Genomic DNA, 16,850 nt, shown 5'->3' on the forward strand with positions numbered 1-16,850 from the left:
TCTTGAAACTGAGAGTCGTGAGGTTATTCTCTTCTTATTTAGACCTAAGAACCAACCAGATGCACAAAACGTGTGCTAAACGTTTCAGTCGCTTCGATTTCTTATTAATGTGGCGGGTTTAGGCGTTTCCACATCTCAATAAAAGGACTCAAACGTGAGTGGGGTGAGTGAGTTGTGCTGTAGTCCTCTTACAGGAGGAAGCGTGGAGTCTTGTAGAAAACCTGAAGTGAATCAGAGGAAGTGTTACACAATAGGAAGTGGTGTGCTTTTTTTCATGCGATTCTGTTTGTTCCATGCTTCTTTTTTTCTCCTTTCTAAAAATTCACTTACTCTGGCCCATATTTCTCAAGGTAGTCGCATTAGGATAAACAGGCCAGTTATTGCCTATTGTTTGTGTTTGCATTTTCTCTCATAGTGCTGTGTTTCCTTTTTTGTGTGCTACAGCTCATTTTAAAAGGGAACCCAAAGACAGGCAGTCATTTCTAAAGGGTGTAACCAGTATGTGTGAAGTGTGCAACAGTAGTGTTGTCCAATTTTGGTAAAGTCAAAATGCACAAAATAGTTGCTTAGCTGTGGAGTTTTTTTTGTTGTTTTTTTTTTTTTTTTTTTTGGTGCATTTCAAATAATTTAGTTGAACTTTGTCTGCAGGAGGAGCAGTGATGCCACGTCTTGTTATCTCTAGTTGCGGATGTTTTTTAGGATTTTTTTTCAAGCTCTAGATTGTAAAGTTTTATGTTTTGTTGCTGTTGATCTTTGTTTCAGAGGCTGACCTCTGCTGGAGGACTGTGACCCCGGGGCCACCTGCCAGGCCGGGCCTCCCTGCTCCTGCCAGACACACAGCTCCACTGCTGGTAAGTCCTAAAAGATGCTTTTCTGTTGATGTGCTAATCAAATAGGGAAAAAACTGGAACGGTTCATAATAATTTAAACTTTCAATGACAAATCTTTGTGCCGTGTTGTGGCAACATGTAAACACAAAGCAGGAAATTCACTCTGCAAAGCAAATGCATGTCCGGACAGTGCTCACTAAGTCAGACTGCTCAATGATTATATTAGCTTTGAACCTCATACTGCACGCTAGTCTGTGGTTATTTCCATTGGAACAGTATAAAATTCCCATTCAAAGTCCGCAAGTTGCACACGTGCATCATTTTCATCAATGCAAAAATTGAAGCTATTTTTATCCTCAGCATCTTTCTTTTCCCACCCCTGATTACCATCTGCTTATCTGCTGTTATTTTGTTTGCATGTCTATTTATACCTGCACATATTCACAACTGATATGTTTCCTTATTTGCATTCACTGCAGGTGCTTAAAGGCTTTTGAGATCATCATAAATACTGCCGTCATTCATTTGTGTAACTATATTTTTCCAGTTGTTTAGGTCATTGGCACATACTGAAGCGCGTTGAATTGAATGGAAGCATTTCCCTAAATAGAGGCTGAGTCAGTTCATTTTGCTTTCTTTCCACTGCTAGTGTTTTTTTTTTTTTCCATGCTAATGTGGGATCAGTATAGGTGGGAGAAAATTCAGTTAGCTGCTGTTTCTATTACAAAGTTTGGCTTCAATCACAAACAGAAGTGGCATACTTTGCATTCTCAGGCCAGATCTCATGGAAAATTGGTTATAAAGCACATTTTTAAGGGAAAATTGAGGCCAGGTCACTAGGTGCTTGAGTTTCTGTGTCTTTTCACCTCAGACTATCCCAATTTAACAAATCTCTGAGCATAAAAATGCATTCACTCGTAAAAATAATTAGAAAATCTTCACCATTTATCTTCTTGTCGCTGGTGGAAGAGCTACTGCTGTAATGGCCCGCGTTCATAAAATTTCAGCCTACTTTTCTGACAACCATCACCTCATCTCATTGACGTTTAAGCATTAGTAGCTCTCTGTGCACAAATACAGACATGTCATTATGTAAGACCGCCTGTGGTGCACCTATGCCTGTTATAGTCCTAATGTGCAGTGCTGTGGGTGTATGTGTAATGCTGGCACAGGAAATGAAATGCATTGTGGGCCATAAAAAGGAGTTGAGTAATGTAGGTGCTCCCGGCTTCCTGTCCCCCCCATCAAGGCCAGAGTGTTTATATAACCACAGGGCACGGGGTCACGGCTCCCGTGATGAGCTGGCAGCTCTGGTGGTGGACGGTGTTTAGTAGTTGGTCAATTGTGGACTCAAACTCACTCCTGGTGATTTTAGACGAATATTTTAGTGCTGTGTCGTTCATCTCTCCCTGCTCGTATGCGTGCCCATCCCTGTTGTATTTTCCTCTGTGTCTCCTTGGAGATTGTTACCATGCCACACAGCTATCATTTGATTGGCTCAGCTGTGGAGCTGGAATGCTAGGCTGCTTTGACAGCTAAGCCTCAGGTGGTTCATATATAGGATTGCTAAGTCAGTGTGTGTCCCCATGTGAGGCTTGTAGTGTGTATGCGTGTGTATAGGCTAATGCTTCTGCAGTGCCTTATTGAGACTCAAATCTATTCACTTAAATCGGCCTGAACGGTTGCTGTTTTGGTTGCTGTGCAGTATACGACCCTGCAGCGGTGCAGGGGAACAAACATGTGATGGACTATACGTGAAGAAAGGGAATGAGTTAATGCAGCAGCCTGAGGTCTGTGTGAAAGGGCGGATTAACCCTGCTTAAACCAGGGGGAGGGTGATTGCCATAGATGAAGCTGTTCTTGGCTCTTATAATTGGATCAATACTGCCCCCAGCTGGTGAAGCCTTGAAGTGTTATTGTTATGGACATGAATGCAAAATATGTGTAATTGTCTTCTATATATAGCTCTAAACTTGCACTAAATTACAGATAGAAGCTGTTTTTAGACCAGTTTAAGTGATTCAGCTGGTAGATCACATAATAAGCTGTTATTATTATTATTATTTTTATTTATTTATTTATTTATTTATTTATTTATTACATACTAAATGAATATCAGTTTCTCCACTCCTGACTCAGCATATGGAAGCTGTTCTGGCCTCCTGCTCTCAGCCAACCCCACCCTCTGACTAGGTCATTTGAGATGATGCGTCTGAAAGGGTGTAATATGTAGAGTGGCTCGTTATGTCAGTTAAAAGCCCCCAGCTTCTCCTAGGTTATCTATTATTTATGCCGCTGGAGGCTTGACGCCGTGTAACTTCCTGCCCAGGTTTTCCGTCAGGAAGCTCGCAGACTGCGGCCATATGCGCCAGAAAAACCGAACATGTGGAAAGCTAGTTTTAAACTTGGAACTGACATATATTATTTCTATTTCTTGTCAATGGAAATAGTGTCATTTTTCCCCAAGAGATATGGGAGCGTTTAGCCTTAAATAGTTGTTAACACCGGATGGCGCTGTTGGATCTGGCATCAGACCTTCTCTCCAACTTAGTAAAATGAAATTTGCAAGCCTTGCAGAAGTATTCTGCAGGGTTTCCATCAAGAGACAGTTTACAGTAAAATCAGTTTATTGTAAATATTCCCACTTCCTGTTTGCATTTGTAAAAGTAAACAAAAAGATGCATAAATGTGCCGGTACAAGCTTTGGGAGTGGCTCTCATCCTTCCTGCCTTCTCTGCACAGCTGCTTTCCTCCTCCAGATGGCACTCGCCTCCTACTCAATATAAATGTCAGTTCTCTACAATCTGACACTCATCATCACTCCCAAACCTCCTCTGTGCCCCACCCAAAATCCTGTTGGGGTAATATTCTGCAGGAGGAAAAAACATGCAAGGATTATGTTTGATTCTAAAATTGAAATTAGGCTTAAATTGGAAATTCATCTCTTCCCGAATGCTTTTGTAAGTAAGATTAAAAGATGCTGCTGATGTTGGTGAGTCAGTCAAAGGTCAGGCAAGTAATGATGGTTTAGGGTGGGGTGGGGGCGTTGTTTCTGCAGAGGAACGAGGGAGAATGTATGTGAATGGATTTAGGAGGCAGATGCCCCGAGGGAGGTGGCACTTAGAACAGGACAGCGAGTCAATGCTAACCCCACTCCCTGTTAATGATCTCCTCACACATACCAGGAAGAAGTCAGAGGACTCTCAAGGGCAGAGTGGGAGGGTGTGAAGGGCCTGGCTCTGAGGTGGATGGAGCAGAAAATGAAAAAGTAAATTTATATGAAAGATGATGCAAATGTCACTGAGCCTCCTGATTTGAATATTTTTAAAATAAGGAGGATTGATCTGAAATTAACATCATCCAGCCTGTGAGCCCTGCTCTCTCTCTCTCTTCCCTGTCTGTTGGTGTGACTGAAGAGCGGCACTAAGAGCCTCTCCACAGAGCTCAATGAAGCCGCGTTTTAGCTGACTCTGGTGCATCTGCCTGTTGCCATGGTTTCCATCTTTCATCAGGTGCCGTCCAGAAAGCAGCGCTTAGCAGAGGATGAGGCGCTCCCGCTTTCATCCTTCCTCTCTGATCTGCTTCTCTGGACAGAACGGCAGTTTTCATAACTGAGTTCGTTACAGCTGTTGGCGACAGGGGATGTTTTTAGCTGGAGAAAGACGAGACGGCCGATACCGGATGTCACCTCAAGTGACGCCGTCTGTCTTCCTGTAGGTTTGTTTTGATTTGCCCCGAATCTGGGTGAGTGGGGTATTAGCCGATGTTTACGCGGGTGCAACAATACAGAGGCGTGGCTACGAGTTCAGAGAGTTCACCCACATAAACAAACAAATCGTAGCCTGCCCCCGCTGCTCCTCCCTTTTTCTCGTCACCTTGCACCCCCCCAAGCAATTTTTAGTCAGCTGGGTGAGATCGGTAGGAGATAGTTGGGGTGGGTGGGGGGTGAGGAGGAGATGAGGGGGGGGGTTAGGGGGAAATGGGGACGCATGCCAGTCCCATTTGGGAAGTGCTCCCCCATTTTCTGCCTGTCGAGTCAGGCCAGTGTCAGCGAGCTCCGGCGGGTCCAGGTCTGGCCGAGTGGGCTAATGCGATGTGGCGTGTCACCCGGGGAATCTAGGTCAAGTTTAAAGCTGCCTAGTTCTGCCCGCCTCTGCCGCAGTGTGACGCTTCAAATCCCTCCCCTTCCACGCACGCAATAATATTCAGCACGCGTCCATACCTGCACTTTTATTTTGCATTTGTTTTATATTTTAATCATTTCACCCTGATCAAAATGAGCTCTGCATTTCCTGTTACAGGCTGTGTTTATTGCAAACATAAACACACTCATCTCTCACACACATGCCTTGCCCCATCCCACCCCCACTCCTACCCCTATCCACACACACAAACACAGACAGACACCCCAGGCAAGCTCTCAGCCCGTCCACGGCAGAGCCCACGTGACGCTCCGCACGGAGGCTGGGGAAGGGAGGGCGTTGTTTTTCCCTCCATAGTAAAGCAGCGGGGCACGTGGATTCTCATGCTGCAGCCGAGTAGTGGAATGTCAGCACTATCCCTCCCTCGCATCAGCCAGCTTTCCAGTTGCCCCGAGCCGTTTCTGCAAGGATGGCCGCGGCAGTGCTCGGTTTCAGCCCTGTCCCGCTTTTTATTAAATGGAGAGGCACAGAGCTGGGAGATGTTTTTAAAAAAAGGCAGTGCCATTCTGAGGTCAGGCTGCTGCATGGGTGTGGCACTGTTTTGGTCTCTTCACCGAATGGGCTTGAACCTCCCTCCACCGTCTGTAATCTGCACATAACAGATTGGATTGTAGCTTCAGTCGGATGACATTTTCCTGGAATAATGGCAGGGTGTCAGTGTGAAAGTCCGCCTTTATCGTGTTTTTATTGCAACGATCTGCACGTGTTCAGCAGTAAAACTAGATTTTCATCTTTAATAAAAATTAGAGAATTTGCTGAGCTACACAGAAAAATGAAATCACATCCAATCCAGTCACTAACAGATGGGTTCAGACACTTCTCCATCATCTGTAGTTGATTTTACTATCCTGCTAATCCGCTGTTTTTGGCGCATTACCTCATCTGTATTAATATATTCGTGCGCTTTCAAGTCTTACTACTACTGTACTCGCTCTTCACCGGGAGCTCGAACCTGATTGGCTGCTGCATTCTTTTCAATGGCACCAAATTTTTTTCGACTCCATGGATACAGCGAGCTGTTGGTTAGGCCGGCTCAGCCAATGGGAGAGCTGCGCGGGCTCCAGCTTGTCAGATTCTGCCCCCTGGCCTTGGAGGCAGCCCTCCCCTCCCTTCCCACCCTCATTGAGAGCACGCGATGTCTCAGCAGGGGGGTTCAAAACAACACCAAGATTGTCGTCGGCTTCTCTGTGGTGCCCAGGACATGCCAGGACTGCTGGGTACTGCTCAAACTCTCTTTAATATAGTGTCTGCACTTTCTTCACTACGCTATCACTAAGCAACCAGTTACACTTAGTTACACAAATTGTTGGAAATACATCTTTAAAGAAAAAGTCCAAATAAACAGCAAAGTCAGTTATCTGTAATTGGTTCTTTTGATGAATTTTGGTGGAAGAAATTTGCATAATGGACAGATTTAATTTGCTCTTTTTTTCTTTTCTCTGGACTTTAAGATTCTCTAGTGGACTTTGAAACGCAGCCACGCAAATCCCCGTCCTTTAAATGACCTCATTTTAAACGGCACAGGGGAGCAGCGCCGGGCCTGCAAGGCTGCCAGTGCCCTCGTTGAAGCGCTGCGAGCCCAGGCTGCTCTGCCCAGTCAGCGAGCAGCTGAAAGGTGGCAGTAGAAGATAATGATGATGGAGATGGTGTTGGGGTAGTGCCCACATCATCCAGCAGGGTGAAGTCGGTGACAGCTCTCATCGCTTTCCGAGGCTGCATCAGGTGCCGCTTTCCGACAGCCAGTGAGGTGCTGGCGTTGGCACGGTCAGACATTCAGGTCACATTAGAGGAGGGTAGTTTGATGAGACTGGACAAGGCAGGTGGGGCTTTGCAGGTGGTCTGTGGATTTGGCTGGTGACACAGTTTGTAGAGGCGCTTTTGAAGTAAATAAAAGTAAAAAAAAATATCACTGTTCATCCACTGATTTCATGCTGATGCACAGGAAATCAGAGAGAAGCTCATTTTAAATGCACACCAAATATTTATTAGAATATATTCAAGTTAAATTTAGGATTCCTACTACCAAATATTTATTTTTTGATATAATCTATTACTTGTAACAAAACAACTAAATAAAAACAAAACAGGGCAAATGACGACTTGGACAAATTCAGCTTCAACTCGTCATTCAGTCATTTAAAAACTGTCTGCTCATCGCACTTCGAAAAAAAAAAAAAAAAGGGACATGACCCAGTGCTCGGTTTTCAACATTCAAGAATCCTCCCTACACGATGCATCTCATGCATTTTAAAAGCGCCCCGTCTCAACCTCTGCTCCTGACTGCTGAGTGCGTACTTTGCTCTGTCGCAGCACCTCCCTGTCTTCCAGAATCACCTGCGCTGGCGTGATTTGCCCCCGTCTCTGCAGACCCTCGCTCGAACGTTTTGGCTCTTCACCTGCCACTCATCTCGGGTGACATCTGCCTGCCAAAATTGAATTGCGTCACTGTTCTGCCCCGACCCCTCTCTCGCAAAGCCCATCCATCTCCACCCCGTCACCGAGGGCTAAGGCTGCCACCGTTTCTCTCTCTACAAACTGTAGCAGATCTCTGACTTATCAAATGTCTGTCAGCCTCTGTAGCTCTGCGCTTTCGAGGAGTCGGAGGATTGACAGCAGAGAGCGGCGCAAGGGTGTCGCTTTTCATTGCACAACTCGCAGCTGACTTGTGAGAATGTGTGTGTGTGTACATATACAGTATTATATACTGTATGTGTGGGTCTTCGTCGCCTCCTCATACCTGCAAAGCACTTGAAGATCATCATAGCCACAAAAACTGGGTCGTTTTCACAGGCCCTACATAAATAACCATAAATCATACTGGGTGGTAACAAATTCCAGTTAACAGTGAGTGAGGGCACACTGGTAAATTTGCAGTAAAGTTAGGAGTTTGTTTCCAGAAACACACTTGACAGAAATCTTTTCATTGTCCTGCTCTCCTTTTTTTTTTTTTTTTTTTTGCCCATTATAGGCAAACAAAACTTAAACATATAATTGTATTGCAGTGCTCTGGTTTTCCTACGGGTGTGGCAAAAACATCTTCCTCCAAGGATCAGAAACCCTGGTGCTGTAGTTGTATAAAAGTATGACTCACTTCTGGTAGCAAGTCTCTAAACAAATCTCAGCTCCTGTCTTCAAATGCGTCTGGTCACCTATTTTGGGCATATTCATTTTTTGAGCAGAATTAACATTTTCCTTTGAAACTTTAAGTTAATAGAATAACCAGTAAAATCTGGTTAGCTAGCTTAAAAAGTTTGTCTCTAAATGAGATTTATCTCCTGGAAGTTAACCACCATCCTTGCTGGTGCAGAAATCTCCAGCTGATCTCAATTCTGGATAATTGGACTGCGGTGTCTTTATGTCCCTGCAAATACAGATTCTGTGCTCAGGCTTTGCTTTGGTTTTGGTGCTGCTCTATCTGTACTCCATTTAACATCTGTTTACCCAGTTAATCTTAATAGTTTAAGGCACTTAAAACAAAAAGCTCAACACTGACCACGCTGACCATTGATCAGTTTTAATGATATCAATGATGTTATTATTTCTGCTTACAGGCCAAATTCTTTGACTCTCACTGATCAGCTTTCTGTACAGCAACAAATTGGCACACCTAGGTTTTAACTCATTCACTGCCATTGACGTCTATAGCCGTCAATGGCAGTGAATGAGTCAATGGGTTTAACTCATTCACTGCCAATGGCTGGCAGTGAATGAGTTAAGCAGGAACTCATTTGTTTTATTATCAGAGTACATTTAAAAAAAAAAAAAAGAAGCTTGCACGTGGCTCAGGTGTGCAGAAGCTCCACTGAAATGAATTTGAGCTCATTGTTGTGTAATGTGACTGTCAGAAACACTGCTAAGCAGCATTGATCACAGGAAGAGACAAACTTGGAGGGATGCTGTTTGGATTTGGTTCCCGTTCTTAGCTGGACCACGATTGTGATCCTGTCTGGTTCACTTTCTGTTCTGTAGAGGTTTTTGAAGCTTTTTGCTTTAGTAGACAGTTTAGTAGAGAGTGGGTCAGGAAAGCAGAGAGAGCAACTGAGGTGAAAATGCACGAGCTTCTGGTTGGTCTGCTGCATTTCAGCCTTGGGGCGTATGGTCGCCTGCTCACCTTGTGAGCTAAACTGGTGCCTGTCCTGTACAGTTTATTAGTCTTAGAAACCATGAAGAAGATGTACAAATGACCTGTTGTGCTTTGTTTGATGGAAGGATGGATTATATGGATCATATTAAACAGCTGCTGTTCAAACCTTAATGGGGAGCAGCGAATCAGAAGAAACTTAAAGGGAGGAAAGCTAAACCAGCTCGTTTCAGACTGACCCAAGGATTATTTTGAACCACGAATCATGCAAAGCTACTCCAGTGGAGTCCAAACGTGAAGCTAGAAATGAGCTTAAGAGGTCCACTTTGATACCCTATGCCAGGGGTGTCCTGCAGGTTTTAGATCTCACCCTGGGTCAACATACCTGAATCAAATAAGTAGTTCATTACCAGGCCTCTGGAGAACTTCAAGACATGTTGAGGAGGTAATTTAGCCATTTAAATCAGCTGTGTCGGATCAAGGACACATCTAACCTGACCTGCAGTACACTGGCCCTTGAGGCCTGGAGCTGGACACCCCTGCCTTATGCTCTAAAAAGGTGCAATGGTCACTGGTTAATAAATATTAAAAAAATATATGCTTTAGGTTTCTGTATCATGCTGCTGTCTTAGGCTGGGATTATAGCTACACTCTCTACAGACACCACAGACAAGTACTCGATCCTATTGTAGTTTTCTCGAGGCTGTGGTTGGTGCCTTGTAGCATAGCATCTTGTGGACAAATCCAGGTGGTCCAAACCTGGTAGACACGGAGCCTCGCAGTCATCGTCTGATGAGGAAATTCACTCAACTTGCAAATTTATGGATTGCAAAACTGTAACTCTGGCCTTATATTTACTGCTGTAGCACAGTGCAAGTGTTTTGTTTACTGTACCACATTCATCGTACATGTTTGCATTGCCAAGGCATGTTTAATATTAATGTGATGTTTGGGCAGCTGCATTATCTGATTGTGCAGAGACTATTAAGTGAATTTCTTAGTACTGCTCTAAGTCTGATTCACTTACAGTAAACAGAGAAGGCCTTTATGAATGTTTGATTGGATGCACTGTGCAGCAAACAGTTACATACTTCATGCATAACATAAATTATGAGCGATATCCCTGCGGACGATGGTAAAATGGATTAGTTTGCATGCGGCTGCCCGTAAAGGTTTGCCAATGCTGGGAAGAAGTTTAGCAAAGCAGAAGTCAAACTGTTTGTTATTTTTGGGGCCTTTTTTTGGTTTGACATCTGGTTGGTGAGAGCCTGGGTGCAGGAAACACACACTGGGGAGTGTCCGAGGGGAGTGCTGGTGTATGTGAACGGTGGGCACATCTGGGGTATCACTGAGTTCATACAGGCACCAGAGCAGTGAAGCAGAGCGGGAGTGAGGTGCATGGATACAACAATGCATCACCACCTGCTCACTTCACTGCTGCACTCTTCTTCTTCTTCTCTTTTTATTGATTTCTCTCTTCTTCTTTTTTTCTCTCTCAACAGGTATCATAACATGGGGAACCTACTGAAAGTTTTGACATGCACAGATCTGGAACAGGAGCCCAATTTTTTCCTCGATTTTGAAAGTGAGTTTTCTTTTTAAGTAATTTCTCCACATCTCTCCCAATATGGATCACATGGATATTTTACCATAACATTACCAGCTCCAAAACTCCAAAACTTAAATCTTTTCACCACCACTTATCTTTTACACTGTTCCTCCCAGCGGCAAAAGGAATCAAATCTACCACTAGGGCTGCTGCTCTTTTCCATCAACCTGCCTTTTCCATGCTGGAATGTGTGCAGAATATCAATCAGGGCAGAGGTGCAGCAGTGCCCCCTCCCCAAATATAAAGCACTGAAGTCGGGCTGTGGTGTAGCCTAAGGGCCCTCAGCGTGGCTTGAACCTGTGCAGTGCTATTCTCACACTTGGCAAACCCAGAGAGTCAGTCATACCTTCAGAGGAAACGGCTTCTCATAGAGCTCAGAGTGTTTGGAGGTGGTTTTTATACTGAAAGAATACCACCGTTTTATATACAACTAATGCTTTACAATACTGAGCAATGCTGTATGAAGTTTTTCTTTAATAATGCTGTTAGAGGCTGAAATTTTATTTCTGAAGAGCAAATAGAAATAACTACTTTAAAATAAAATGAATAAAAACTATTTTTTAACTAGTTTCATGTTTAAAAATAAAATGTATCCTTATGAACAGTTCTCCAGATCCATGGCTTGGTTCATATTCACTGGCCTCTTCACTATTTACACCTCTTTAGCTGCATATTAACACAAATGTCTAATGAGCCAATCACATGACAGCAGCTCAGGGCTCTTGGACAAGTAGTCAAGACAACCTAAAGTTCAAACCGAGGATCAGAACAGCATCTCTGAACGCACCCTGAAGCAGCAAGCTACAACATCTGGGTTTAAAATGAAGTTAGAGATCACACAGGCTGGAAAAATGTTTCCTGGACTGATAAGTTTTAAAAAAAAAATTGTCATTAGATGTTGATGGTAGGGTCAGAATTTGACATGAACAACATGAAATCATGGATCCAGCCTGCCTTGTATCAACAGTTCAGTCTGGGCCGGTGGTGTAATGGTGAGGGGATATGTTGTCGGCACACTTTGGACCCCTTAGTACCATCATTTAAACACGACAGCCTCCCTGAGTGTTGTTGCTGACCATGTCCATTATGACCCCATTGTCTCTCATTATCTTTTGTGCAATGTCTGCTTCTATCAGGAAAACGAACCATCTCCCAAAGATCAAATCATCTCAAACTGGTTTCTTGAACATGACAGAGTTATGTCCTCAAATGTGCAGCTTACAAATCTGCCGGAACCATTGACGTGATGTTGTCACATCAATATGGAGCAAATGCTCGGAGGAATGTTTCCAGCATCTTGTTGAATCGGTGCTGTGAAGAATTAAAGCAGGTTTGAAGATAAAACGGGTGTAGCTCCTTCTCTAAATGATAAAAGAACATGGCACTGGCCTGTAAGTCTGCCTACTTCTGACACCTTTAACTCAGTCGGACTGCACCCACCTACGAACTCTACCATGACTTTGAAGTCAGCTACACACCTGTGAAGTCTTGTGGCTGGATCTTGTGTGGTTGCAGCACTTTTGTGTTGGTGGGGGAAAAATAAAACAAAACTGTCTGCCGGCAGACAAACACCTGCCAGCACCTGCTTAAAACTGCTTTTTGTGGTAGTTCCCACTGCAGGCTGTGTCTCCAGGACTGCATTTTCCCACACTAATACAGACACACACTCCATGCCATGCTGTTACATTTGGTAATAATGTTAGCCAAAATAAAAACCCTGAAACTGTATGGCTGGAGCTTTTACAAATTTTGAGATAACTCATTCTGTTCGTCTTCTCTTATCTTCCTCTGTTTCCCTGCTCTCGGCCGGGAAAAGTGGGTGGTGTTAAAACTTAATGGGAAGCAGTGGGAAGAGACGATTATTTGACTGAACTTTCATTTGCATAATTGAAAGTTGCTCATTAAACTTTCTGTGATATTGAGGGTGTGGTAGATGTCCTAGAGCTGTATTTTACTTTATGTTGAGTCAGTGTGATTTGCCCAGCTGACTTTGTTGTTGGTCCTTTTTTTTTTTTTTTTTTTTTTTTTTTTTTTTGGTGCGTGTCCTCTGCAGATGCCCAGCCCACAGAAGCAGAGCGAGAGATTTGGGAAGAGGTGGATGTGGTGCTGAAGGACGCGAAGGCGATCCTGGACGAGTTGCAGGCCTACAAGGGAGCGGGGCCGGACATCCGAGAGGTACGTTCATCCACCCCTTCATCGCAGGACACACTCATGCAGAATTACAAGGAGACGTGCATTTATGAGGTGGTGGAGGTGTCGCTTGTCCTTTATCAGGTGTTGCTTTAGGAATTTGTATCATTTTTTTCTAACACAAATGAGCAGAATAAAGCAGATGATCAATTTTGGATTCAAAGATCAAAGGAATGACCTTCATGGGCCATTAAATCAGTTCTGTCTTTTAGCCTCAGTCTGTTTTTAAAGACTCGACCTACAAATGAACCGTTAAAATTTATTTAATTTCAGCTTCTCGTATCTCATTTTGGTGTTCAGCATCTGTAACTGCTGATTTCATCCAAGCCAGAGCCCTGATCAGTTTAATTGTCTCCTTACTGATGAAGACTTTACCTCTGGCCTGCTGTACCACACCAAAGTGGTCTGTCAAGGACCTGTTTTGTTTCTATGTAATGACAGAAAATGGAAAATATGAAAAACACAGACTCGTTGAGATTGCTCTTATTTTTCTTAAGAGGCATCAAGTAATTTGTAAATATGTGACTCATTTTCTTTTAACATTTCGTTACGGTAAAAGAAAGAGGGTCCCCCCCCCCCTTCTTTTCTTTTTTACATTATAATCCAGTGGTTTTTCTGCTCCAGCCCAGAGATAAAACTGGGCTGTATGTGCCCCATGAGCATAAATGAGTTTGACACCCGTGATGTATTTCTTTCCAGGCGATCCAGAATCCAAACGATGAGGCGTTGCAGGAGAAGGCGTGGGCGGCCGTGGTCCCCTTGGTGGGAAAGCTGAAGAAGTTCTACGAGTTCTCGCAGAGATTAGGTATGCGTCTGTCTGCGCCATCTCTACAGTAACCGTGTTATGTAGGCCAGGAAAAATTACATCACTGCTTCTGAGATCTTCATCACTGAGCCTCAGACACGCACCGTTTCAAGTGGAGCGAACTCAGGTGTCCTCAGATTTCTTTCAGAGCTAAAACGATCTTGTGTGCGACACCGCGCTTGGAATTGTAGATTAGTGTGAGCTGCTGAAACGTCTGTGCAGTTTTGTTGTCTTAATGACTAACGGGGAGAGCCGGTGTCCTTCATGTGCAAGGCATTTTATAGCGACCTCATACCGATGTAAGCGCGACATTAATTGTCCGCTTCTGCATCGGCAGGATTTGTTGCTGAGCTGCACAAGACGTGCGACACATACTTATACACGCGTGCTTTGAACCCCGCCTACATGCTACCGTCTCAACATGCTGCTTGCGTTGCACTGTGCATCGACCTCTGTAGGGTCTTATTAGCATGGATTCAAGGTGGGGGTGTAAGCTCACTGCTCCCTGATCTTCTTATGACCCTGAGGCTTGAGGGGAGGGGACCCGGCATGCGTCAGTGCCCTCAACCCCTTTGACCCCATAATCCCAGTGGCGGTGGAGAAGGCAGTCAGTGGGCGACAGTGGCGGCGGCAGCCTGGTGATGGCTGTTATGTAACAAAGTAGGTCAAATCTCAGTCTCGAGCGCTGCTCTATTTCCCTGCCTGGATTTTAGGCTTCAGGCGCCAGGATGGTGATATCCAAACAGGACTCCCTGAAAGAGGAGAACCTATGCATTTGGAATGAGCGGACACGTTTTACTGCACTGAAATCCAGACGTATACATGGGAAATCCTAAAATTTGTCACAAGAATAGATAATAACATAAAAAAAAAATCACAAATTTTGTATATCGGGGACAGTAATATCCTGCTACACCAACACTAAAGTTGGCTTCAGTATAAAAATGTACATTTCTTAGAACAAACCTTTAGACTCAAAGCTCATATCTTTATACAGATTTTGACCTAAGCTCCAAGGTGACATCTTAATATTACCATAGAAAGAAAACCATGTCATAGACCACAGATTATGCATTATTAAAGACTGAAAAAAACTTCCTATGTTTATGGACATGCTTTTTTATGGATCCAGTAATTGTGAAAAGTAGCACTCCATTTATTTTGAGTGTGTTTTTAAGCCTTTTCCAGCATGAGAGTAACGATGATGGAATGTTTGGTCCACACTTAGGGGGCCTGGATAGTGTGAAGACATGAATATGGCACCTGCAAATGCGATTTAAAAAAAAAAAAAAAAAAAAAAAAAAGGGGAACGTGTAAACATGGATAAAACATCAGACAAAACACGTAAATTTTAGCCTTTAAAAATGGAAGAAAACAGGAACAAAAAAAAAGTTGATCTTGAAGGACTGAAGGAGAAAACCTGCTGATAGCATCCACTACAGAAAAAGCAGTATAGAGAGAATTACAGGAGGATTACAAGAAAATGAAAGACCACAAAAAGAGGTGTTGTTGCTTTACCAACTGCTGGCTGTTACTTCACTCAGGAGTTCCTGTTTGCAAATGCAAACACAAGAACAGGACTGGGAGGAACCTGGGGACTTCCCCAGACCCTCAGGTAGTCCCCAGAAGCTGCACCCGGCTGTTTAATACACTTTAATTTGATTAATCGCTTAATTGTTCAGTTATGTCAATAGCTGATGTTTTCTTTTGTAGAGCTGAAGACCTTGTTCGGGTAGCAGGCTCTGCATATGGCATAGATGAACATTTATCCCCTTCCAGCTTGTTCTTTCATAACAGCCACGTAGCTTTGAGATACTGATCTTCACAGAACTTTTGTCGATACCTAAATTTAGATCTGCTCCTTTTAACAACGGTGAAAACTTCTCGAGTCTGTCCCCTAGGAAAAAGTAGGATCTAGAAAAGTCCTTGAGTCCCGCTGTCATCTGGCCCCGCCCCTCTCAGCGAGTACAGTCTACATGCCTGCATTCTGCTCGCCTGCTCCGCCGTGACCTGACGAGATCAGACATCTCCCAGCGCCCCGCCCTCGCACGACTTCCCAACATACTAGAGTGGCTCATTTCTGGGGGCCTTTAAGCAGCTCCATCTTAACTTCTGTTTTGACTAGGATTGGGGGTGTGTGTGTGTGTGTGTGGGGGGGGGGGGGGGCTGCAGTGCTGAGGCCATTTTTAATCAGCTGCTTCGCTGCGAACGCTAGCCCAAGCAGATGGGAGTCATTACTGAATGGCAGACGTGCTCAATTTACCGCACTGCACTGCCAGCTCTGTGCCCTTCGAAAAGTCATCTTCAGATTATTTTAAGTAGACCGCTGTCTGAATCACACTGATCCTGGGTTACGCTGACATGCGCATCGTGTATTTTACAGTTACTGTTGATTACAAATGACAAGTCTATTTAAAGTGCCCATTTGGTAGCTTATTGCATCAGATGTTCAGCTTGTCTGGGTTATATCATTACTAAAGGCTCCCTTCGGCTTCTAGACTGAATTCTAAGTAGGGCTGAACGATTATGGAAAATAATCTAATTGCGATTTTTTGCCCCAATATTGCGATGCGATATGCGATTATTTTTTAAGGTCTTTGTCTTCTGTATTATTAAACAAAGACAAGCAATACATCATATAGTATGGCCAATACTATATTACATTAATTTTAAACTGTTCTTTCCTGGAAGACAGACCTCTGTTATGATGACATGAGGTGATGCATGAATTGATGGCTGACATTTTTATTTAACTTCTTCAATCACAACAGTATATTTGAACATACACAATAGTTTATTTTTAGCTTACAAACATCTGAGCATAAAGTGCTGACAAGGAACCCTGGTGTAAACATTAAAATTGCAGAAATATACATAAAAAAAAATCAGTGGCTTTACCACACTCAGTTTTTCGACATCTGTGAGCTACTAGACAGTCATTCAATTAAAAAATAATATTAAATAAATAAAACTAATAAATAAAAAATACACACATCTTACTGATCTCTGCAGTCAGTAACATTACACATAAAGTGCAAACATAATAGCAATTGTATAAACACACACACAAACACGCCTTTAAAGTTTAAAGGCGTGAAATTGGACGGTCTAGTTCTGATTAGCGTCACCGCTG

General features: G+C 43.5%; 1 protein-coding gene across 1 annotated transcript in view; it reads left to right on the forward strand.

Annotated features, from left to right (window-relative positions):
- Positions 1-16,850, forward strand: part of cyribb (CYFIP related Rac1 interactor Bb) — a 42,259-nt gene that overhangs the window by 14,096 nt on the left and 11,313 nt on the right. The window contains exons 2-5 of the mRNA XM_085286912.1: positions 763-851; positions 10,616-10,698; positions 12,776-12,897; positions 13,612-13,717. Of these exons, the coding sequence (XP_085143038.1) occupies positions 10,626-10,698; positions 12,776-12,897; positions 13,612-13,717 (301 nt within the window). The 5' untranslated portion in view covers positions 763-851; positions 10,616-10,625. The remainder of the gene's footprint in view (positions 1-762; positions 852-10,615; positions 10,699-12,775; positions 12,898-13,611; positions 13,718-16,850) is intronic.

Source organism: Mchenga conophoros, linkage group LG9 (genome assembly GCF_057382185.1).
Source record: "Mchenga conophoros isolate Kocher_MC1m ecotype Shallow Benthic linkage group LG9, M_conophoros_male_GT1.1, whole genome shotgun sequence".
Taxonomy (NCBI): Eukaryota; Metazoa; Chordata; class Actinopteri; order Cichliformes; family Cichlidae; genus Mchenga; species Mchenga conophoros.